At 37.0% G+C, this 22622-nt stretch overlaps 5 protein-coding genes across 6 annotated transcripts; 3 read left to right on the forward strand and 2 right to left on the reverse strand.

Annotated features, from left to right (window-relative positions):
- Positions 1 to 241: 241 nt before the first annotated feature.
- On the reverse strand, positions 242 to 4511 carry LOC110760421 (NAD(P)-binding Rossmann-fold superfamily protein). Of its 2 annotated transcripts, XM_088254346.1 has the most exons (12): positions 4295 to 4511; positions 4100 to 4155; positions 3937 to 3970; positions 3333 to 3431; positions 3093 to 3241; positions 2783 to 2821; positions 2521 to 2613; positions 2056 to 2154; positions 1560 to 1661; positions 1318 to 1401; positions 813 to 878; positions 242 to 598 (listed from the first exon to the last, which is right to left on the reverse strand). In XM_088254346.1, the coding sequence occupies exons 1-12, from the start codon at positions 4374 to 4376 to the stop codon at positions 512 to 514; spliced, it is 990 nt and encodes a 329-aa protein (XP_088110472.1). In that variant the 5' UTR covers positions 4377 to 4511; the 3' UTR covers positions 242 to 511. The 2 variants fall into 2 exon arrangements, with proteins under 2 accessions (XP_088110472.1, XP_088110473.1); XM_088254347.1 differs by lacking the exon at positions 2521 to 2613.
- Positions 4512 to 4617: 106 nt separating this feature from the next.
- On the forward strand, positions 4618 to 6808 carry MTACP2 (mitochondrial acyl carrier protein 2). The gene is made up of 2 exons (XM_021962685.2): positions 4618 to 4982; positions 6354 to 6808. Exons 1-2 carry the CDS (start codon positions 4758 to 4760, stop codon positions 6528 to 6530), a joined length of 402 nt encoding a protein of 133 aa, XP_021818377.1. The 5' UTR covers positions 4618 to 4757; the 3' UTR covers positions 6531 to 6808.
- Positions 6809 to 7658: 850 nt separating this feature from the next.
- LOC148293434 (calreticulin-3-like) lies at positions 7659 to 11882 on the forward strand. Its single transcript, XM_088254344.1, has 14 exons — positions 7659 to 7830; positions 8121 to 8228; positions 8578 to 8770; positions 8947 to 9205; positions 9413 to 9469; positions 9579 to 9626; positions 9883 to 9969; positions 10071 to 10128; positions 10242 to 10309; positions 10392 to 10484; positions 10564 to 10620; positions 10710 to 10802; positions 11368 to 11400; positions 11519 to 11882. Exons 1-14 carry the CDS (start codon positions 7695 to 7697, stop codon positions 11528 to 11530), a joined length of 1302 nt encoding a protein of 433 aa, XP_088110470.1. The 5' UTR covers positions 7659 to 7694; the 3' UTR covers positions 11531 to 11882.
- A 159-nt stretch (positions 11883 to 12041) lies between these two features.
- On the reverse strand, positions 12042 to 14749 carry LOC110760450 (ER membrane protein complex subunit-like protein). The gene is made up of 8 exons (XM_021962714.2): positions 14363 to 14749; positions 13883 to 13945; positions 13687 to 13782; positions 13540 to 13587; positions 13311 to 13382; positions 13063 to 13121; positions 12565 to 12655; positions 12042 to 12477 (listed from the first exon to the last, which is right to left on the reverse strand). The coding sequence occupies exons 1-8, from the start codon at positions 14699 to 14701 to the stop codon at positions 12301 to 12303; spliced, it is 945 nt and encodes a 314-aa protein (XP_021818406.2). The 5' UTR covers positions 14702 to 14749; the 3' UTR covers positions 12042 to 12300.
- Positions 14750 to 14893: 144 nt separating this feature from the next.
- On the forward strand, positions 14894 to 20027 carry LOC110760454 (U1 snRNP-associated protein usp106-like). The gene is made up of 13 exons (XM_088254345.1): positions 14894 to 15205; positions 15327 to 15379; positions 15514 to 15682; positions 15772 to 15835; positions 16193 to 16272; positions 16418 to 16571; positions 16680 to 16741; positions 16897 to 16959; positions 17364 to 17422; positions 17751 to 17832; positions 18528 to 18574; positions 18692 to 18937; positions 19692 to 20027. The coding sequence occupies exons 1-13, from the start codon at positions 15059 to 15061 to the stop codon at positions 19708 to 19710; spliced, it is 1245 nt and encodes a 414-aa protein (XP_088110471.1). The 5' UTR covers positions 14894 to 15058; the 3' UTR covers positions 19711 to 20027.
- Positions 20028 to 22622: the final 2595 nt, after the last annotated feature.

Consider the following 22622-nt stretch of genomic DNA (forward strand, 5'->3'; position numbering starts at 1 on the left):
TTTCTCGTCTTCACCATGGATGTGAACAGAATACGCAGCGGCAGGGGCTGATATTGTAAATATACGGTAGCTTCTTGCTAAACTAATTGATAAGCACATGTCTGGAGATACAAAAATACTTTCATTCTGTCCAGAAAATTTATAAATTAAAATATGAAATCTGGATCGTATTAGCTTATTAGCTTTTGAATAATTATGAAAGCGAGATAATTACTTGAAAAATGTTAGCTCCACCACGGCCTTTCCAAGTAAAATTTTCATGATTTTGAAAAGAAATGACAGTGGGGTGGCAAACGGCCATAAACACACAACAAATTGAGGGCCATGCATCTTTAAGATGTACATATCACCGTACGTTTTAGGCTGTTTCCCTCCACATAGTTTCTGTCAGTTATCTTCAGGAAAGTTTGTCAACTAAACCTTATAATTGGGTATGTAAATACTAAAGTCGCATACAATCACTCTTCCTGATTGTTAACGCAATGAAAGATAGAGCTTCAAGTCAAAAGAATCATGATGCCTTCTTTTTCCCAAACAGTAAGCTAATTGAGTAAGTGTTGCCCTTCCGTGCAGCTGCTTCGACTCGATTCCCACCAATCTAGAAATCATTTAAAACAACAGCTCCAAATTAGTGTTAGAAATGCAGGCAATGAGCAAAAAATAAAGGGCAACTCACAGTAAGTAAACCAGAGAGGAATTCCTAATCATGAAAGCAGCTAACACGCTTTTATTCCACGATGCTATACTTGGATGTATTTTTTAGCATATTCAAGGTTCACCGAAAAACATTAATTTGACAGTACAGAAAATACCTTGTCCATGAGCCAATAACCAACAGTTGGCATGTATTGCACCAAGTACATTACAGCCAGCACAGGCTACAGTAGACAACAGAAAACAAATAAGCATAATTAGGATAATATAAAGATTAAGGACAACATGAGAAATAAGTTTCATATTTTACCAGACAGAAATCACAAAGGTGCCCATATTCTTAGACAATTCAGTAAAACAAAATCCACAGAGCTAATTTGAAAAGTAAATCAGAAATTAGACAATTGGTAATTATAAAGCTTAAAATATGTTATGTCTAATTAGATTTGAAGCATGACTTGTTTGACAAGAATAGACCACCTTTGTTAAATATACTATCTAGGAATGAGTGTGAAAATATGCTTAAAGGCCTTGCATTGATAGGTGGAATAGTAAAATGGTAATCCTAGGTTGTGGATGCTTTTCATCATCACCATCTAGGCCTAGCCCCAACTGTTATCTTGGTAGCTGGACCTAGACAAGAAGGTACACTGATGTCAATACCTGGTACGATATCCAAACTTCCTTCAGACAATGGGTGGCAGCAACTATCGTCAACTCTGCACACCTTTCTGATGATACACGCTTCTGTTAAAACAGAAAGATAACAAAAAATGATTAAGAAGCATTTCAATGCAAGAGATTCAAATGATCCCATGTCCCTAGCCCTCAAAGCCCTCTTGACAGCTCAAGTAGGCAGCATAAAAGTAACAAATGAAAAGAAATGAGATGCGTAAGGAGCTAACCTCAGAAGAAGCTTTATTTTCTGAGCTTGCTGTTCCAGAACCAGTTGATGTTTCTATTGGCCCAGGACAAACAATGGTCACCCTGATTCCTTTCTGATAGAGCTGCACTCACGAAATATGAACTAGCATCGTTAGGTAAAAATGGAAAACTGAAATTGTATTTATGTCAACAGTTTCATTTTACTTTATATACACACTACTACTCTTGGTGTCTTTAATTTTATATAAGCAAGCCTAGATACGATGGAGAACCTTGATCAGCGAGAACTGTAAAGATTTTCCACTTAGAAGACATTTACAACATTTTAAAGTTTCCCATCTTAAACATTCCATTTCTTCACTCAAAATCCTGAACTAGTGTCAAGTGTTTACTGTCACAACTGGTCCATTCTAAGGGACACATATTGCCTTTTAAACTTTTCATTAGCATAACGGAACACATATAAGTCATAAGCAACGAAATGCATCATTAGACTGAAGGAGTTATAATTTTTACCTCGGAGCGCAATGTGTGAAAGTACCCATTTAATGCATGTTTAGAGGCAGAGTATACGGCCTGACCTGGTGCAGGTGTCTTTCCTGCAGCACTGCTCATCTGCACATAAACTTAAGAAAACAATAAAAGAGGTAACAAGGGTAAAGGACAAAAAAGGGAAAACAAACACAATATAGAGATGAAAAGAGAATGTGCCTGGCAATTAGCAACAACAAAATTAAGCATCTAATGTACAGGAGTCACACGACAAATCCTATTAACCCATGTCTGGTTAGTCAACATAACTGCACAGTCTTGGACATTTGACATAGTCATGTGCACCAATCTATCTATTAGGAGAAAAAGATCTATCTATTATGTGCCTCACAAAATTGCATGTCGTGCTTCATCCAATATATTATTTTCAATGTAATGAGTGGGTCTGGCAGAGAAGTACATAGTAATATAGTGTCATTTCCCACATACCACGACAAAATGTCCCTTCCCCCGCCTCAGCATGTAAGGTGCTAGTAACCGTGTTAGCGTTATTGTCCCAAGAACATTGACATTGAATGTTGACTACTTGCAAGAAAGAGTAAACAGGATCACTTTTATTGATAAATAAAAAAGAAGCATTTTTTTTAGGTCAAAAAAGGAAGGGAACACAGGACCGTTGACCCATAGGCGCCAGTAATTTTCTTAGAGAAATATCTAGCACCAAATGACCCAAGGACTCCACATATGATACCTTCAGATTCTCCTCAGTAACATCCAAAGCTGTAGTTTTCTGCCATAGAACAAAAAAAAAAAAAAAAAAGAAGAGGTAGAATGGCATTATCTTAAAAACAAGCATTCTTAATTTGTCAGCTTATATACATAAAATCACATGCGAAAGAAGTGAATTGGCAAGTTTTTGTTCATATCATATGTGCATGCCAGTGCAGTGGTGCTGATTTACTGTCGGGAAAGACACTGGCTAACAAATCAGCAAGACTTTCAATTGATGTTTCAACAACTAACAATGTCTCGCACTCAAGAATTAGGAATTGCCTACTTACAGGACGCTCAATAGCTGCATTGTGGATCATAAAATCAACACCAGCATTAAGAAAGAATGACTCTGCTTTCTTTACAGCATCCCTGAGACAATCTTCACCAGATGCCAAATCCAATGGCAAAACCTTTACGCCATCAGGTGCATGTTTACCTGGAAAAGCTAACCAAATTAAGAGAGAGGAGAGGAGAGATGTATTTACAAAATTAATGGTAGCTATCCAGCTTGCAGATAAAGAACAAACCAGTCAGTTGTTTCTTGACTCGCTCCAATTCAGCTTCATTACGTGCAGAAATAATGAGCTTAGCCCCCAAATTTGCAAGTTGCTTAGCAAGAACCTCCCCTTCACACCACCATTACAGGGGGAAAAGTGAGATAGTTTGTACATGGAAAATAACAATTGAAACATATTCGGTGAGAAGGTTGCTTCAATATTTGGGCAGTTTTCACCAGATATAAACCACAGTAGAGATAAAAGGATCACCCCAAGCCATTCTGCTTATGATTATGAATATATAAGTAACATTACAACAATTTAAGATGCACTATCCAATGGAAAGTAGACGAATATACAGCTTTGATGTTACAACAACTAAACTTAAGTACGGAAGCATTGCCGATCTACTTGGATAACAACCATCATCATTATAATAATAGTAATGACAAAAACAGTGGTGATAATGAATGACAATGTCAATTATGAGAAGTGTGAGAGTCACAATGACAATTATTGAGGCATCACAGAAATTTTCACAACATCAATGGACCCTAATCTGCATAAAATGAGAAAGGAAAAGGAACGAAAAATGAAATGGAAGAAAAAAAAGGTAAGCAAAGCGAAAGTATACCAATTCCACGGCTAGCACCAGTTATCCAAACAACCTGAAACAACGTTCATAAAGAAAATAAAAAAAAATACTCATTTGAAGAAAAAGAAAAGAAAAAGGAAAAGAAACAAAGTTTGTAAAATTGATATGAAATCAGGATACAAGATATGGAAATGGGCTTTACTTTATCTTCAATTTGGTCGCGCTTTACAGAGCGTTTGGACATCAAAGTAAAATCCCCTGCTTGCATAGAAATACACAAGGAAGGAAGTTAGAGCTTAGAGCGGAGGAACTAATATATGTTTTATGGTATAAATTTGATTGGAGAGAGAGATTGAGAGAGGGTTGGGAATGAATTCGGAAAGAAAAGAATGAATACCATCAGCTATGGCAAATTTGATTGATAGAAAGAGGAAAAGAAGGAGAAACAAAGAAATGAAGACCACCAGCACCACCCCCATCGCCTTCTTCACTTTGGAATTCTCTCAAACTCCTTGTTTTGTTTCAGTTGGAAATTGGAATTGGCATCTCACTCTTCACTGTCTTCAGTTACTCTCTTCACTTGAAGGGCGGTAAATCGGTGGGATCAGATTCTTTTCGGCCCATACTTTTCTTTTTATCGAAAAAGCCCACATTTTGACTTCACCACTTCGTAAACGACGACGTTTGGTATCAACCAGAGTATCTTCTCTCTCACCCAACAAAACAACCGAGAATAACCATTTCTCGCCCTTTCTTTCGTTCGTTCGTTCGTTCATTCATTCATTCATATAGTTAAGTACGCATTTCACTCATCAGTAGTCGACTAGCTTAGCAGGCAGAAGGTGTAAAGGTTTTGCTCAATGGCGGCGGCTGCGAGGAGCGCGATACTTAAGTACCTGAGAGTTCCAGTTCCGGCCGTGCCATCAAACCCTAGCTCCACCACCCCTCTCTTTCTCTCCCCCTTTAACGCCATACGACGCCGTCTCTTCTCCGAGGAGGTCAGGGGCACCTTCCTCGACAAATCCGAGGTCACCGATCGTGTTATCTCTGTCGTCAAGAACTTCCAGAAAGTCGATCCATCCAAGGTATATATGAAACAGTGTTTTGCCTCTAGCTTTCTCTGATCTGTGGGTGTTTTCGGTTTCCTTTCTCAGAAAATAGGATTGAAAAAATAATTAAACCGATTGCATTGTCAATTGCAGCTTTGAACAACTCATTACTGCTTCTCCTATCCTTTTGTGGATTTTTCTGTTTGATTAATTAGAAAATGACAGAAAGTAGAGTAATTAGGATTCTTAAAAGTTGTTATTTCTTCATATTTCGCAGGTAAGATTCTCAGAAATTTTCAAAAAATTGTTTCTTTTGACTGAAAAATGTGGTCATTTTGTGTTTGAGGAGTTTATTTTATGCTTCCAAGATCCGTTCTATTGAATCATTAGGGTTTTGGTATGTCAAATGTAGGGTCATTCAATGTTGTTTTGCATTGTCCAGTCATAGCATCTTGTTCTTCAATATGGCACGCCCATTTGCACAAACATAACATCTGCATGCATAAATGTACATGTGGGAGTGAAATATTGCTGTTGGGTTTATACAAATTTTTGGGCTGATGGTGAAGTCATTTCTTTCAATGCAGAATCAATGGCTGATTGGTTATTTAGATTCGTCATTGTATTGTTTTTATTAGAAACTAAAATGTACAAGTAGAAAATATGCTAGCTTTAGCTGTGCTCAGATATGCATCTCAGGCAGGAACAGGAATATGTCATTACTTTATTCACAATAAGACTTTGGTATATCGTTTTCCATCAACCACACAGTGCATAGCTTTAATTTTTTGCGTCATATATATTTTCTTATTCAGTGCTTCTCAGACTTCTTAAATTTCTATTTTTGCTCCTCCAGGATTACTGGCGGTCTTGAGAATCAGATATTTTCTCATGAAGCATGAATAGAAATGTGGGCTGAAATGAAATATGTAATGGGCCTAGGTCGTACTTTATTGCTAATGTTAGGATTTTGATTAACATTGTTGCTCAAGATGGGTGTGAGCCTTGGTACTTGCATCCATTATTTAATAGTTGTAATATTTCATAAGCATTTTTTTTGTCTTTCTTCTTTGACCCTAGGATTGCATACATACTTGAACATATTCCTCCATATTCCTCCATTTTACTTTTACATCAATTTCTGTGCTTACATGTTGAAATCAATACATTGTGAATGTCCTATGTACCAAATTCCAATAGAAAGTAACATCCAGTCCTGATAATTGGCATGTTCCTTGCTCATTAGATTAATCTACTTTAGAGAACACTATGCGCACGTTCATTTCGTTCACATTTCATGCTAATTTTGTTTGTTTTTTTTGTGTGATTGTTTTAGTACGTTTCATTCCATTTTCTATAATCTAATGACCCCCCCTATTTTTTTTTTTTAATCTCCTCTTTTGGCAGGTTACACCAAATGCTCATTTCCAAAATGATCTTGGATTAGATAGTTTAGATGCTGTGGAGATTGTGATGGCTCTTGAAGAGGAGTTTGGGTTTGAGATCCCTGATAATGAAGCTGACAAGATCAACTCAATTGGTCTTGCTGTGGACTTTATTTCTTCTCACCCTAAGGCGAAGTAGGGGAAAGGCATGAGGCTCCATTTTTAATTTTCTCTACTTTCCTGCAAGGAATAGATGTCAGTAGAACTTTTGGATATTCTTACCTTTTTCTCCCATTTCTAAATACCCATTTGGGGTTTGCTGCTCCATTTATTGTTGTTTAAGAGAGTAGTATTTTGTTGGTATGCTTGAAACATCAGTGCTGCGGTTCCAGCTTATGGATGGAGAGTGACTCTTTTATTGTTTCATAGATGTTTTGTTTAAATAAAAATCATCCAAGTTTATTGCTGTTATCAAAACGCCAGTCTTATGCGTGATATGTGATTAAAATGTCATGATGGACGTTTTGCCGTGGATTTAGGTTTTAGGTTTACTTTATTGAAGAAAAATAAATCAAGTGCACTACTACTTAGGAAAGGAAAGGGGGAAGAAGACTCTGTAGGAAAGTCTTCGCGTAGCGTTCGTTTCAATTATCATGGGGCCCCATCTTCCTTTCATCGACACTGAAATTCTCTTCTTGGCCGACTGACCGGGAGAAGAAGACTTTTAACAGAAGTCGAGTCACCCACCAAGTCTTCTGTAATCTCATGCGCTCTTTCCTCTTCAAACGAATGCCCTTCCTTTTCCACAAAATTTACATTTATAATATTCCTGCAATTATTATACAATCACAAATTCACAATAATAATCTTAATACATTATATATGCATCCATTCCATTGGCTGATGCAGAAGAAGAAGAAGACAGAAGACCGAAGACCGAAGACCTGCTTGTGTATTTGATTATAATAATAAACTTGTCATCGTGCAGGCCCCATTGACTTGACTCGCACACTTTTGATTGGGTTATGCAACGTTTCATTCATCTGTGATTGGTTGGTTTGGGTTCAATTTTCAAAGTCAACATAATCTTTCTCTTTCCCATTTGACGGGGAAACACCATTCAATTCTTAATTAAACTTTAAAATTTTAAAAACAGACAAGAAACAAAGAAGGATACCCGAACACAACGGCAGTGCCCAGTCAGTGCCAGTGGGAGAGAGATAACATGAACATCAACGTCAACATTTTTATGCATTTTCCAAGGGCATCGTCGAAATTAAACTAGAATTCTTGGGCAACCTTCTGCTTCCACTAGTATAAGTAAGCCACAAGACAAACACTTTCTTGGACGAATTGAATTGAAATGGCGAAGCTGCCATGCCTCGTTACTCCTAGTCATCAGCACCTGTTTTTGCTAGTAACAATAATACCACTCTCCTTGCTTTCTTTTTGCTTTCGTTCTTCGCTTTCAGAGATCATTTTCGAAGAGCGTTTTGACGGTATCTTTATCTTACTTGCTTCTTTCTCCTTCCATCGCTTCAATTTTACTTTACTTAATTCAATCCTTTTATGCTTAGTATATCACTGACTTGCATTTCCCATTTTTACTTGCTCCTCTGAGAAAAAATCTATAATTGTTACCAGAAAAAGGAAAATTAGTCAAGTTTTCATTTTCGTTTTTGGTTGAGAATGCAGAGTTGCTTGTTTTCTGTCAAAGAAAATGTGTGAAAAGCAAAGCTTTGACAGTGTTTAAGTTTTAATCTTTATTTTGTTGATTTGTTTGAGTTAGAGGGGTGGCAAAGACGTTGGGTTGAATCCGACTGGAAAAGCAGTGAAGGCAAAGCGGGTTACTTTAAACACACAGCTGGAAAGTGGTCTGGAGACCCAGAAGATAAAGGTATATCTTCTCTCACTTAACATTGCTGCTATTATATATATATATATATATGTATGTATCCTTCAATTTGATTGATGAATTTCACTGCTATGCTATGTTGTAAAGTCCTGCACTGCATATATATACAAGTTGGTCTCTTATGTGTTTTAGAATTGTTGGAAAACCCTTGACCAATTCAATGTTATTTATCATGTCACCTTTTCTTCCTTGAAATAGAATTTAGGGTTGAAGGTTTGTGAAAAGTAAACGCATTTCTTTCCTAATGTAATGAATTGCAGCAGCATTAGTACTCGACAACAGTCAAGGTAGTTAAACTTCTGGTTTTATGATGGTATGTGAAATCTTGCAGGAATTCAGACATCAAATGATGCCAAACATTTTGCCATATCTGCAAAGATACCAGAGTTCAGCAACAAGAACAGGACGTTGGTCCTCCAATACTCTGTACGGTTTGAGCAGGAAATTGAATGTGGTGGGGGTTACATAAAGCTTATGTCTGGATTTGTTAATCAGAAGAAATTCAGTGGGGACACTCCATACAGGTTAGAATTCTCAATCCTCAACAATGTCGCAGTTTTGAGCTTCTCTTCAACCAGCAATGATTCCTTAAACGGAAACTGTTCATTTGTTAATTTTATCTATGGTTTTCTCCTCATCTCCTGTTTCCTGTTGTAGATGTTCATCCTTGTTTAATTAATGCTGAACTTTCTTTGTGTAGTTTAATGTTTGGACCAGATATATGTGGCACGGATACAAAGAAGCTCCATGTTATACTCTCTTACCAAGGCCAGAATTACCCCATCAAGAAGGATTTACAGTGTGAAACCGACAAGTTGACTCATTTTTACACATTCATTCTTAGGCCTGATGCAACGTATAGTGTCCTAGTTGACAACAGAGAAAGGGACTCTGGAAGCATGTACACAGACTGGGATATTCTTCCTCCAAGAAAGATTAAAGATGTTAATGCAAAGAAGGTAGATTAAAAGCGTTGATGCAAAAATCGGTTCTATCAAGTACTTAAATACTCACTACATATTCATTAGTCTTTTATGACTACACTATGATAATGTTTTCAAAGCTCAGCAAATCTGTGAACGACCTTTTTCTTAGAGAGTAGGTTATAAATTTGAATCTCTACAATTTTTTCCTTTATCTTATAAGTATGGTTTTCTCTCTCATAGCCAGCAGACTGGGATCTTAGAGAATACATTGATGATCCTGATAGCGTCAAACCTGAGGTATGGGAACTTTATTTTTCTTCTTTCCCTAATGCTCGTCTCTGGGACTTATCTTTGTAGTGAATGTATCATGTGTTACATACTGTTGATGCGCATCCTGGTATTTCAGGGATATGATTCAATTCCAAGAGAAATTTCAGATCCAAAAGCTAAAGAGGTTAGCTAATTGCTTATGGAGTAGTACTATAAACAAAGCTGCGTATCTAACATCTGTTTGGTCTTTCTGATGTTGGACAACTATTAGACCCTTCATTGTGTAATTGAACCATCAAAAGGCTACTCTGTTCTCCAATACTATCTTCCCTTTCTCTAGTTTGACTTTTAGTGCTGTTTTCTTGCGGTTTGATGAGTACATATTTATGTAAAGATGATAAATTTAATCAATAATTTGTTTGTTTTCCCCTTCTAATTAGCCCGATGACTGGGATGAAGAAGAGAACGGTTTATGGAAAGCTCCAAAGATACCAAATCCAGCTTATAAAGGACCATGGAAACCCAAGGTAGGTACCGCAGGTTAATTACTTTTAGAGGTAACAGATAAAACCGAAGGCCAATTCTTTTTTGCAGTTTCTAATTAGCGTAACTTCTTCTGGCATGTCAGAAAATCAAGAACCCCAATTATAAAGGGAAATGGAAGACTCCTTGGATTGATAATCCTGGTAACTTTGATTGGATAGCTATACTTGCTCTGTCTATATCAATAGAGATAATTGCATGTGCAGATCTTGGAAAAATAAAACATGCTAAGTTTTCTTTATCTCATCCTATGCAGAGTTTGAAGATGACCCTGATCTTTATGTGCTTAAGCCAATTAAGTACGTGGGTGTCGAAGTTTGGCAGGTAGGACATTATCCATTTGCGAATTTAAGGATGGCATGATCACTAATTCATTATGTTAATGGGGTAAAATAATGTGATGCAGGTAAAGGCTGGTTCAGTTTTTGACAACATTTTAATTTGTGATGATCCTGAGTATGCCAAACAAGTTGTCGAGGAAGTCTTTACCAATAGAGAGGTAAGCCTCTTTTGACTGTCACTGGTATTTCCAAGTTCATTGGCAGTTCATCTTATGCACTTCACTTATGGCGTCTCAGGCTGAAAAGGATGCCTTTGAAGAAGCAGAAAAAAGGAGGAAAGCACAAGAGGAAGAGGTTCGTGAGCGTAATAACTGGTTTATTAGAATTTTCCGTCAGGCTTAGTTGAGTTTCATTCATAAGTAGTTTGAGCCCTTATTGTGCAGGAAGCTCAAAGAGCGAGAGAGGAGGGTGAAAGGAGGAGACGAGAAAGGGGTTACGATCGACGTCGAGACAGACACAGAGACAGATACCGAAGGGTGTGTTTGAATATTTTGCATTAATTGTTTCAACTTTCATCTAATATAGGTTTTTTCTATGATCACCTTTGCAATAAAGGTCACTCAAATCCCTTATACCTAACCAACTAGCTCTTGGTCTAATGGTAGGCAGTGTCCTTGTTATGTTTTCTAGCTAATGACCATAGTATCTCTCTCATTGGAATAGGCCCCAGTTCAAATACCCCCTCCCCCTTAATAAAAAAAAACAAAAAAAAAACCCCTCATGAGTATGCAGCGTCCAACCAAAAGCTGTTTCACTTCCTTCCAACCAAATGAGAGTTGAGAAATACTTCTTGGTATCCTCTTTTCTTCATTTCCAATGAAATTGGGATGATTTCCTCCTGTTGTGGCTATTTCTGAAGTAAAAGCCTATTTGAGACCTTTGACCCTTGCAAATAAGTAGGAAGGTGATCAATTAATTGGACAGTTTCTGTGGAATTTTGTAGCCGCTGGCCAATTGACGTAGATTCAGTAATTAAGTTGTAACTTGAATTAATGTTTTTGTTTTCTGGCCTACTTCTAACTAGGATGTTTTATTCTGCAGAACCGCCACCGTGATTGGGATGATTATGGTCATGTAAGCATCATTCAATGTTCTATGATCTGTCGTTAAATTAAGCGCACCTACTTATTACAGTAAAGATTAGATTGCCTTTTTCTAATTAATTCTGTAATTTATTGATTTGCCCTTGCAGGACGAGCTATGATTGGGTCTCTGGCCTCTGTCGTGTTGTCAAGAGATCCGGAGATGTTTTATTTGGATGTCCTTGTTCGCATAGCTTTATTTCTCAAAGTATTTTTGCATAAAGTATTAGCTTCCTTCCTCTGTAATTTTAACGAGTATTCCTTGAAGAAGTAGCAGCTACGCCTGCTTTACCAACAAACAAAGCCTGGCTTTTTTGTTTTTCTGGTTTCTTTCTATCTTTTTTGTAGCTGCCGAAGTTCAAACTCTGCTTTAAAAAATCAACCCTGCTACATACATAAAAAATCAAGCCTGGCATTAGTAACGCTTGGTATAATTTTCTGTTTGGATTATATACATTAATTTTGGTTGGTTCATAGCCTTGTTTCCGGTTGGTCTCATCTGCCAAGTTGGACAGGACTTACATGAATTAGTATCTGTTAGTCGTAGAGATGCACATCATACCAATTCATGCAGCTTCCAAAACTGGTTGCAGTTGATAATGATACTCTCCACGGCGCCTCGCAATGCCGTCATTTGTGGAATTTGTTTCTTTATTTTGCAACTGCTGCAAAATCCTTTATAAATACATGCAAAATTCTTTATAAATGCTAATCCTGAAGCCTTCATCAATTCAACCTTACATTCCCTACTGAAAATATAACAAAATCACTAAAAATTTACAACCCTCATGAAGGTCCCCATGGGATTAAAGATACAACGAAAAGGTCAAACCTAAAATGTCATTCATTTCAGGTGACGTCAAATCTTTGAAGAGAAAAATGAGCAAACAGACTATCTTCTTCGCACAGCAGAACTTGACCCACGCTGGACTGCAGCTGGCTGCTGTGCTTGGCCTGCTGGCTGCTGTGCTTGGCCTGCTGGCTGACCAGCACCCGGTTCCTCTGCCATGTTCATTGCTTGGGTTACGGCATTCATGACAATGAGCCCAAGCGGGATTAGGTACATCCACTGGTACATAATAACTCAGTAAGGTAAATCAATAAAATAAATCTATGCGAGGGAGAGATGGAGGCGATTAATTCTGTTCATACTCACATATTTAGCCCAAAGGGACCTTTCTGGTGGCGGTACAACTTCACCTTCTCCTAACTCACCTCCAAGAATCTCCTCAGCAAACACTGGAGCTCTGTGAAAACATTTTGTCATAAGATATTAACTTATAGGGCCTTCACAAAGACCTTCAATGATCAGCGTAATGTAAGACTGTAGATAGTATCAGCATTTAACATAACACAGTTAGGTCATTCCATTGATTACTAATACCCTGCACATCACCTAATAAATAATGCAGATCAACCAGATCAAATGCCAATTTTGTATCTACATTTCTATCAACCATGGAAAATTAATATTAAAAGAAAATACAACTGATATAAACGCACAGGGTACTCTTTTAGATAATCAGGTTCACCTTTTTCTATTAACAAAGTTGAGAAGTATGAAATAATTAACCATCCGTGAGAGTTTAAGCACCCAGATCATGCCAGTATCTCAACATATAATGAAGAAAGAAAAAACGCAAAAGCATTTCACCTTGGTGCTTGCTCACTATTCTTCAAAACCGTGTGAGAGTTAAAAGACCACTTTCCAGGCTGAAAATACCAAAAAAGAAAAAAGGCATTGGAACAAGGTCAGCTTATTCAACACAACTTTCTTTTCCATCCTCAGAAAGCCTCTACTTTTATTCACACACACAAAAAAAATAGTTGCCATATATCTACTTATCTTAAGTCCATTGACAATAAAAACCAGAGAGAAAAAAAAAACCGATCCTGACTTACAAGTTTCATTTGCCGAGGATATGGACATGCCCCAGGCGAACCATAATTAACTGCCAAGATATTAATTCCATCCTGTAATACAAATTTGAACAAGAATAAATTGCATAAGACTTGATGATTGTAAAGCTACAAAATATGTCTCATTGAACAGTAAAAATAGGTATATAGTCCGAAAGATCATAAAAACCATGGGAAAACAACAGCAAGAGCTTAGAAAGTTGAAAGTTACCGTGTGTATAACAAAATGCTCATCCAAACCATCCCGTGGAAGACATCTCTGGATATTTAAGAAAGATTGTTAGTAAACCTGTAGCCTTAGTGATCATATTTGTGTTGGAACCATAAAACTACATGATAGAGGGTGCGTAAGACTTGCCGCTTTTACTGAAGAAATAACATAATCCCTCCCAGGAGGATTCAAAACACTGGACGGCAATCTTATCCTATAGAAGTCATCTCCCTTCAGTAGTAGCTACAAGAACAGCATCAACATTTAAAAGTAAGAAATAATGCTAATTTGAAATGGTAAAAGCAGAAAAAACCCACATAAGTTTAGAGGGGGAAGAACTTACTGCAAACTTCTCCTTCTCCTCTTCAGTAAAAGAATTCCTCGAAAATCGTAGCTTTGTAAGGGTCTGTGATCAATAAAACCATGTCATAGTTAAACTGCACTGCATCTTAGATTTTCTAGTATTACAGAGTGAAATATAAGGCCCGAGAGTTTGCAAGTAGACAAAACTAAGCATGAAACGATGCTCCACTAAAAGGTACAAGTATATAGTCTTAAGTAAACTCCCTAAGCTCATCATCATGCACTCGCATCCATTGCCTTACCCCTACGAATTTATCAACTATATATTCCTTTCTTTTCACCTAATTTTTTTAAGAAGCCGGTCTAAAAGACAAACAAATCCAGTTCAAAATTGTGAATTCCAATCTCAAGAATCACCAATAACCCATTTAAATGACAACAAAACCCACTGCAAAACATGAAATTGCAGCTTCGCACCAAAATTAGAAGGATAAAAGAAGAAGAGAAGAAAGCAACCAACCTGACCACCGTGATTCCATGTCTTCAAGCGAGCACTGAAAGTACCAGCGGGAGAGAAATCAGAGTCCCCAAAGGCGTGATGGAGCTGAAATTGGATCTTAGAGTCCGAATCCGGATCGGAAAACCTCTTCCGGGAGGTTGATGAAGTTGGTGTTGATGGTGGCGGAGGCGAGGATCGTGTATATGTGAGATCAGGAGACTTAGTGTGCAACCCTCCTTCTAGACCGAACTCGTCGTCGTCCAATAAGAGCTCATCGGATTGGAAAGCTGCTGCTACTGAAATGCACAACAAGGCGGAGAATCCCAATACCAACAGCAAGCGAGAGAAAGAGAGAGCCATTGAATTTGAGTTTCAGTTTCAGTTTCAGTCTGTGACCTTTTATGAGAGGATTGATCGAAGAGAGTGAGGACTCGAGAACGATAATGGGCCCAAAAGTGAAATCGTAATGGGCCCGGGCCGGCCTGCAAATGTATAAACCCACGAGGGCATATGAGCAAAATAAATATATTATTAAAATTAAATACAGTGAGTGAGCACAATCTCACAAACAAACACAATCCCAAATCCTCTTTTATTTTTTGTTTTCCCCAAAACTCTCTAAATCCCTAACGAACCCTAATCTCTTTCTCGCTCAGCGAGCCAACTGAAATCCACCACTCCAAAGTTGTAGAGACGACTAGAGGGGAGTGATCAGCCATGGACGCGCTGAGGAAGCAGCTGGACCAGCTTATGGGGGCCAATCGAAACGGCGACGTCCGAGAGGTCAACCGCAAATATTACGATCGCGAAGTGTGTCGCCTCTACTTGGTCGGGCTCTGCCCCCACGAGCTTTTCCAGTTAACGGTAAATCAAAGCCCTTCACTTCTTTTCATTAAAAGTTGGTTCCCGAGAGGAAAATAAATTAAAACTAGGTCTTTTGCCATAATCTTGAACCTAGCTGACATTTTTACTTTTGTGTTTTCAGAAAATGGATATGGGTCCCTGTCCTAAGGTCCACTCGTTGCAGCTCAGAAAAGAGTATCCTTTTCAACTATTGCTTGCTTCAATTGTCTTTGAAATGAATGGACATTTGAAGGCTGAGATGAAATTTTCTTATTTATATACATGCTTGCTGATATAATTCAATACCAGTAAAGCTTAACTCTTCCCAGATACGAAGAAGCCAAAGCAAAGGGGACTGATAACTATGACAGAGACCTGGAGGATGTCATAGATAGGCTCATTGTTGAGTGTGATAGGAAAATTGCTAGAGCTCTTAAGCGCCTTGAGGATGATGATGCAAAGGCTGCTATTGCAATTTCTGTCTCTGAAGTTACTCAGGTAATGGATCATTCAATCTATCCTTTTTTTTTTCTTTATAGGTAAAAAATCACGTGGTTACCTATTTATTGATTCTTGTGCAATTCCAGACGCCAGAGGTACTCGAGTTGTCAAAGCAGATCAAGGAAAAGTTGAAAGAAGTTGATCAATTTGGTAACCTTTATCTAATTGCTATTTTCAAAACAGAACTTGCCTTCTCTTTGGTTTGCTTGGATTTTGTGTGTGCGTGTGTTAACAATACACAGATGCTTATCTTTTTTTTTTCTTCTAAGTTTGGTTAATGCACTAAAGTTGATGAATCACTAATATATATACACTTAACGTTTGACATTTGTACTGTGTTTCCACTGTTCATGCATGGTCTTATATTGTGGCTGCTGTTCTTAAAATGGTCAAACCTTTTGTTTTCTTATATGTATATATATTATTCAGTTGCTTGTAAATTATCAATTCTTGAATATGCACCTAGAAATCTATTTTCTGATTCAAATTGTTGATGTAAATTTGCAGATCTTGAAGGCAAGACAGATCTTAAGATTCGGGCTATGGAGATAGTAGACGAACTCAGAGGCAAGAGAGCAGATAAACAGGTACCAAATATCTACTTGTTGAGAAATTCATTTGTATATGTACAAACTGAAATATTTCTTGCTGTTCCAGTGTATTATTCCTTGATCTGGATGACTTGTTGACAAGTTTGTCAGCTCTCTAACATATACTTTTATTTTGTTTTAGTCGATGCTTCTTTTGGATGCTTTCAATAAGGATAGGGCATCCTTACCTCAACCCCTGCCAAACCCGCCACCTTTGGCACCCTTGCCTGTAGTTGTTCCCGATGCCCGAACACAGGAAATGATAAATGAAAAGTTGAAGAAGGCAGAGGACCTTGGTAAGTGTATACCTTACTAATTAATGCTCTGTGTGTATATTGGGCTAGTTTTCTGTCTTTCTAGAAATCAGGTTACGTATGGTCGCTAAAGTTCTTTGCCATCTTCAGGTGAGCAAGGAATGGTTGATGAGGCACAAAAGGCGCTGGAAGAGGCTGAAGCACTGAAGAAGGTACTCTTAAATAAAATAATATTGTTTTGTATTAAGTGGTTCACCTGTTCTGCAACCTTTTTTAATATCCTTTTTGTTCTGAGTTTTGCATTTGCTATGCTTTTTTGTTTTTCTTGTCAATGATTGGTGAGTGACTGTTCATTTCTTCTCTTTAGCTGCCTGCCAGACAGGAGCCTATCCTGGATTCCTCCAAGTACACTGCTGCTGATGTGCGCATTGTGAGTTCATTTTTCCTCCATCTATCTATTTATTGGTAACAACAAAAGAATCTACTTCACAACACTTACATTCTCACATAGAAAGTACTCATAGTTGTTGTCCCAACACTTTATGGTTAGAAGAAGTGGGATATTGATTTTCATGTAATCTCAGAGTTACACTTGTAAACTTCTTGTTGTCCTCTTTGTTGTCTAAACATTAAAATTGAATGGATTGTCTACATCTAGGTGTGCATTTTCACGCAAGTGTTACTTTCAGATTGTATGTAGAATAAAGAAATGATGAAAAGCCCATGATAATGTTTGATACTCTTGCAAGAATTTCCTGTGATAGGGTCCAACTATTTGCTTATTCATTTCACTTCTGAGCGACCGTTAACTTGTAAGTTATGGTGTTGTTTCAGACTGATCAAAAGCTACGTGTTTGTGACATCTGTGGAGCATTTTTGAGTGTTTATGACAGGTAAAGTTTGATTTTGAATAATTATGCTTGCTACTCTAGTTTCTAGCTTTTCTGGGTATACATAAAATTAGTATTTGGGGTTTCAAGTGCTTCAGCTTTTGACCCAACGATTATACCTCCTTGTCACCAGCAGGCTCTTGTGCCCAGTTTTACGAGGATAACTTTTGCAGCTACAGAATGTGCGTCTTTTTCTGTTTTATGTTTGTAGATCATGCTATTGTTGGCTAGAAAAATTATGTGGAATCTGTACCGTACATGAACAAATCCTGTTTGGGCTTTTGCATGTTTGAATTGAATGAAATATTCTGATTCTTTTCGTTGTTTTCAGTGACCGTCGTTTAGCGGATCACTTTGGCGGGAAGCTTCATTTAGGCTATATGCAAATCCGTGAGAAGTTAGCAGAGCTGCAGGTATGATGCTCCTTTGTAATGGTATATACTTCGCTTGGGCTTGTTTCATAAATATATTTCCGTTGGGGGTAAAAAATGGGCAGATGAACACTAACTTTTGTACACTAATGGACATTGTTTTGAAAAATGTGTTTCCAGCATTTTAGGCAAAGTGTGTCTGAAAATATATTATCAAAGTATTACAATTTTACCTGGAAAGTCTGAATTGTTTTAAGTTCGTATTCTGAAACTGTTGGTTCAGGTGCTCTGGTAGTGTTTCAAATCTATAGAGATTCTCATAATATGGTATCTGTGAGTATAATTTTTCGAACATCTTTTTTCATTTTTCGCTTAGGTTGGGATCATAGCTTGTGTACTTATGAGAATGAAATGTATACACCCATTTGGTTGTAGTCACCATGTAGATTTTGCATTTATTATAATAATAAAATGAAGTAAGATTTCTTAACTTTGGAAAAAGGGAGGTTGATGGTTGTCCAAGTGATATTCTTATCTCAACCCTTTATTGATTCTACAAATTGACTATATTAGTGAGCATCTTCACTTGCTATGATGCTTTGCTTATATGTTGCTTACCAATTATGTACCTATGAAGCAGGACATGTTATCTCTCTCCATCAAGTGATTTGTTATTTCATGTCATCCTATTAACAAAAGGGGTGTCAATTGTACTTTTTTGGTTATTCAATTTTCAGGAAGAGAGAAACAAGATTCGCAAGGTTGATCGGTCTGAGGATAGGAGGTAACTCTTAATGTTCTTTTTTTTAATTAAAGAAATAAAAGTTCTTTCCAAAATGTACCCTTTACAAGAAGCTTCTATAAAATATAAATCTTTATTCTTTAATTATTTTCCATGTAGATCAAAAGAGCGAAGTAAGGAACGCGACAGGGAATCAAGTAGGGATAGAGAACGAGGAGATAGCCGCGACCGAGGTAGGGATCATGATCGTAGGAGCAGAGATCGTGATAGGTATTATGATCGAGATCGCGGATATGATCGCGAGCGTGACAGAGATTCAGATCGCTCCCGCAATTATGATTCGAGAAGTCGCCGTAGGTCACGCTCACGATCAAGGGAGCGTTCCAGGGATTATGATCGCCACAGGTGTGTAAACTTCCATGGTGGCCATTTTTGAAAGTATCTGTTCATTTGGCATGCATGCTTCCTTTTGTTTGATCAAGGATTAAAGTAACTATGTGCAATGATTTCAATAACATTTTTCAAATGTTTCAAGATCATGCAATGATTTAAGTGCCAGTCTGGTTCTGTTTCCATGAAATAATTCTGTTCTCAGCATCCTCATAAAAAAGCGCACATGAAAGTTCATTTAGAGCTAATTTAGAAAATAATTGTCTGTGTTTGCAATTTTATGAAAAAATAATCATCAGCTTCTTTTTACTTTGAAATAGACCTAATGTGTTTTCTAGTCGAAGCCTATAATTGTAGCTGTGTGAGTGCCTTGCATACCTTGTACTGGATAGTTTGAAGCATTGCTTTCAAAATTTTGTGGCTTCTTTTCAACCTTTGGAAATTCTTTCCCGTTTTGTCATTGTCCACATCTGTCAAGAGAGTTGCTACCTTTTATTGACCACAAGCCATGTGGCAGTCCTTGTTTTCTGTGAGATGGCCGTGAATTTGAAGCTTGTCATATTACTGTGGCCATCTTACAAGCTTATGTAGCTAACCATAACATGTCTATTTTTTTGGGTGATATTTTGTAAATGCTTATCATAGGGATTTTGTTAATTTGCTGATTTTGCCTGGTCTTGTATGTGTGATTGTGACCAAGTCATATGTATATGCCAATTTGGATACTTTTTAGTTGATGATCACCTGATATAATAATTTGTTCTTGCAGGCGTTATGATCGGTACTAGGTCATCCTTGCTATGGAGCATGTGGCAAAAGCATAATTTGTGTTCTTGTCTAGGTCAGTTTTAAAACTCGTGTACCAAGATGATTTTATGTGTTTCTTTTTCGATATTGTTTCTTTTCTGGAGTTGAGCTGTTTGACCTGTGATGGATGTAAGGACTGCTGCTTAGTTTTTCTCAACTTCGTGTTTAAGAGGTATGTTTGAGAGGTATGTTTTACTCTGTTTTAAGATGGTATTTGCATTTTGCTTCAAATTTGGATGTAATTTTTGGCCATCGAAGAGTGGCTGTAATTGAAGTAGTTACCCTTGCTATCTTGAAATTCGACTTCAATTTAAGACGTAAATCATTTAGTTCAATCCATCGATATGGAGTGAGGTGGGAAAGGGTTCTGGGGGCTGAACCTGAACCTTAACTCATCATTAGCGTCAATCCTTGCGTTGAAGAGGACAAAAGCTGTTCAAGAATTTTAGGAAGAGGGAAGTTTGTCGCTGCCAAAGTAATCTTGTGCAGTATGTGATTTGGTTTCATTTATCTCGGTGGTCATGTGCATTTGGTGGGAGTGCTAGTTATTGTGAGGTTTTAAAATGATTGCTGTGAGATTGTTGCTCTCCATCTGTTTTACATGTTATGTGCTTTCCGGAGTGAGCGGCTATGGCCCGTCTTGCAGTTGAGAAAATTCAATTGACCCCATAATTATGCGGTCTCGCAGACCCCATGATGCAATGTAATTGACCAACACATGTAACTGTCAACATTTTTTTTTTGAATCAAGAGTTATGCAATTGGTAATTGTGTTTGTTTTTTCTCATTTTGGGATACTACTTTTGTGTGACTATTTTAGTAAATTTACAATAATGTCTTGGTTTGAGTGAGAGAGAATGTAGCCAAAGGAAATAATGAAATCTTGTGGTCCTGGCAGGCAAGCAAGAAATGAAACAGAATTAAGTACGCAAAATTAAAAGTATTATATGGGATTCAGAACGGAACGGATGTGAATTCTTCTGAATTAAAATTATAGAAATTCGAAGGTGAAAGAATTTGGTGAATTACTCCGAATAATTTCAGGCCGAAAAACAGAAGAGAAAAGCTCTCACTGTCTTAGAGCTCTCTCTCGATGACACAACAAACTGTCCCTAAAATTTGGAAAAGCATTGTTCTGCCAAATCTAAATTCTCAAGGTATTAAATGACTAAAATGAACGAAGGAATGGATGGAAGAACCCCAAATGCGAATAAATGAATTTTCACACTTTTCGGTTTCATGAATGAATTTTTGCATTTGGGGCAATCTGAAATGGGAAAATTCATTATTGAAACTCCAAAATATGAAAATAAACATGAAACTAAGTAAAATTGGAGTTGACAGGATTCTCACAAGCAAATTCCCCATCCGATCTAATCATGTCAGTTTTGGAAATTAGGAATCTAATGTAATAAGCCAAATCATTTAAATCAATCAAAATTGGATTGGATCTTGCACACCCCTAATTTTGGGGTTTCGCTAATGAAGTTTCACATTTTGGAGTTTCATGATTAGATTTTCGCATTATGGAGTTTTCAGTAATGAAATTTCGTATTTTGGGGTTTTGGAAATGAATTTTCGCATTTCAAACATCAAAATTTGAAAATCCATTACGGAAACCCTATAGTGCAAAAATTCATTTAGCGTTACCCCAGAAAGAGAAATTTCATTTTGTGAAACCCTAAATGAGAAAATTCATTAGCGAAACCTCAAAATGCAAAAAATTATTTGGCATATCATGAATGAATATTTGCACTTGGGCTTTCGATAATGAATTTTCACACTTTGGGATTTTATGAATGAATTTTCGCATTTCAAGGTTTCGATAATGAATTTTCGCATTTCTAGCCTCAAAATTCGAAAATCCATTAGGAAACCTCAAGGTGCGAAAATTCAATTGGCGAAACACTATAATGCAAAAATTCATTATTGAAACCTCAAAATGAGAAATTTCATTTGGTGAAAACTTCACATGCGAAAATTCATTAGCGAAACCCTAAAATGCAAAAAATTATTTGTGGTTTCATGAATGAATTTTCACATTTAGGATTTAGATAATGAATTTTCGCATTTTGGGATTTCATGAATGAATTTTCGCATTTCAAAGTTTCGGTAATAAACTTTTGCATTCCAAAGTTTCGCTAATGAAGTTTCACATTTAGGGGTTTCGTGATTGAATTTTCACATTTCAAACATCAAAATTCGAAAATCCATTACGGAAACCACAGTGTCAAAATTCCTTTGATGAAACCCTAAAATACGAATTAGTGAAACTCCCAAATGAGAAAATTCATTTGGTGAAACCTTAAAATGAGAAAATTAATTAGCGAAACCCTCAAATGCAAAAAATTATTTGGGGTACCTGGAATATTTGCATTTGGGATTTCAATAATGAATTTTTGCATTTTGAGATTTCATGAGTGAGTTTTCCCATTTCAAGATTTCGGTAATGGTCTTTTGCATTTTAAGGTTTCGCTCATTAAGTTTCACATTTTTGGATTTCATGATTAAATTTTCACATTATTGGGTTTCAGTTAGGAATTTTTATATTTCGGGCTTTCATTAATAGATTTTTGCATTTCAAACATCAAAATTCGCATTATGGAAACCTCGAAGTGCGAAGTGCGAAACTCTAAAGTGCAAAAATTCATTAGCGAAACCCCAATTTTAGAAAATTCAACTGGTGAAACGTTAAAAATGAGAAAATTCAATAGCAAAACCCCGAAATTCAAAAATTTATTTGGAGTTTCATGAATGAATATCAAACATCAAAATTCAAAAACCCATTACAGAAACCCCAAAGTGAGAAAATTCATTTGGCGAACCCCAAAATGAAAAAATTCATTAGTGAAACCCTAAAATGCCAAAATTCATTCATGAAATCTAAAAAATA

This window comes from Prunus avium, chromosome 6 (genome assembly GCF_965620075.1).
Source record: "Prunus avium chromosome 6, drPruAviu1.hap1.1, whole genome shotgun sequence".
Classification (NCBI taxonomy): Eukaryota; Viridiplantae; Streptophyta; class Magnoliopsida; order Rosales; family Rosaceae; genus Prunus; species Prunus avium.

Excerpts from the sequence above, each read along its gene's own strand:
- LOC110760454 (XM_088254345.1), top strand. The coding sequence starts at position 15,059 with ATGGACGCGCTGAGGAAGCAGCTGGACCAGCTTATGGGGGCCAATCGA. Across the intron at positions 15,836-16,192 it reads GAAAGAAGTTGATCAATTTG|ATCTTGAAGGCAAGACAGAT; the intron begins GTAACCTTTATC and ends GTAAATTTGCAG. Across the intron at positions 16,742-16,896 it reads AGGCTGAAGCACTGAAGAAG|CTGCCTGCCAGACAGGAGCC; the intron begins GTACTCTTAAAT and ends TCTTCTCTTTAG.
- LOC110760450 (XM_021962714.2), bottom strand. The coding sequence starts at position 14,701 with ATGGCTCTCTCTTTCTCTCGCTTGCTGTTGGTATTGGGATTCTCCGCC. Across the intron at positions 13,383-13,539 it reads AGCATTTTGTTATACACACG|GATGGAATTAATATCTTGGC; the intron begins GTAACTTTCAAC and ends TTTGTATTACAG. Across the intron at positions 12,656-13,062 it reads AATAGTGAGCAAGCACCAAG|AGCTCCAGTGTTTGCTGAGG; the intron begins GTGAAATGCTTT and ends ATGTTTTCACAG.
- LOC110760421 (XM_088254346.1), bottom strand. The coding sequence starts at position 4,376 with ATGGGGGTGGTGCTGGTGGTCTTCATTTCTTTGTTTCTCCTTCTTTTC. Across the intron at positions 3,432-3,936 it reads TGGTGCTAGCCGTGGAATTG|GGGAGGTTCTTGCTAAGCAA; the intron begins GTATACTTTCGC and ends GGTGGTGTGAAG. Across the intron at positions 3,242-3,332 it reads AGTCAAGAAACAACTGACTG|GTAAACATGCACCTGATGGC; the intron begins GTTTGTTCTTTA and ends TAGCTTTTCCAG.
- MTACP2 (XM_021962685.2), top strand. The coding sequence starts at position 4,758 with ATGGCGGCGGCTGCGAGGAGCGCGATACTTAAGTACCTGAGAGTTCCA. Across the intron at positions 4,983-6,353 it reads AGAAAGTCGATCCATCCAAG|GTTACACCAAATGCTCATTT; the intron begins GTATATATGAAA and ends CTCTTTTGGCAG.
- LOC148293434 (XM_088254344.1), top strand. The coding sequence starts at position 7,695 with ATGGCGAAGCTGCCATGCCTCGTTACTCCTAGTCATCAGCACCTGTTT. Across the intron at positions 7,831-8,120 it reads TTTCGAAGAGCGTTTTGACG|AGGGGTGGCAAAGACGTTGG; the intron begins GTATCTTTATCT and ends TGTTTGAGTTAG. Across the intron at positions 10,129-10,241 it reads TCCTTGGATTGATAATCCTG|AGTTTGAAGATGACCCTGAT; the intron begins GTAACTTTGATT and ends CATCCTATGCAG.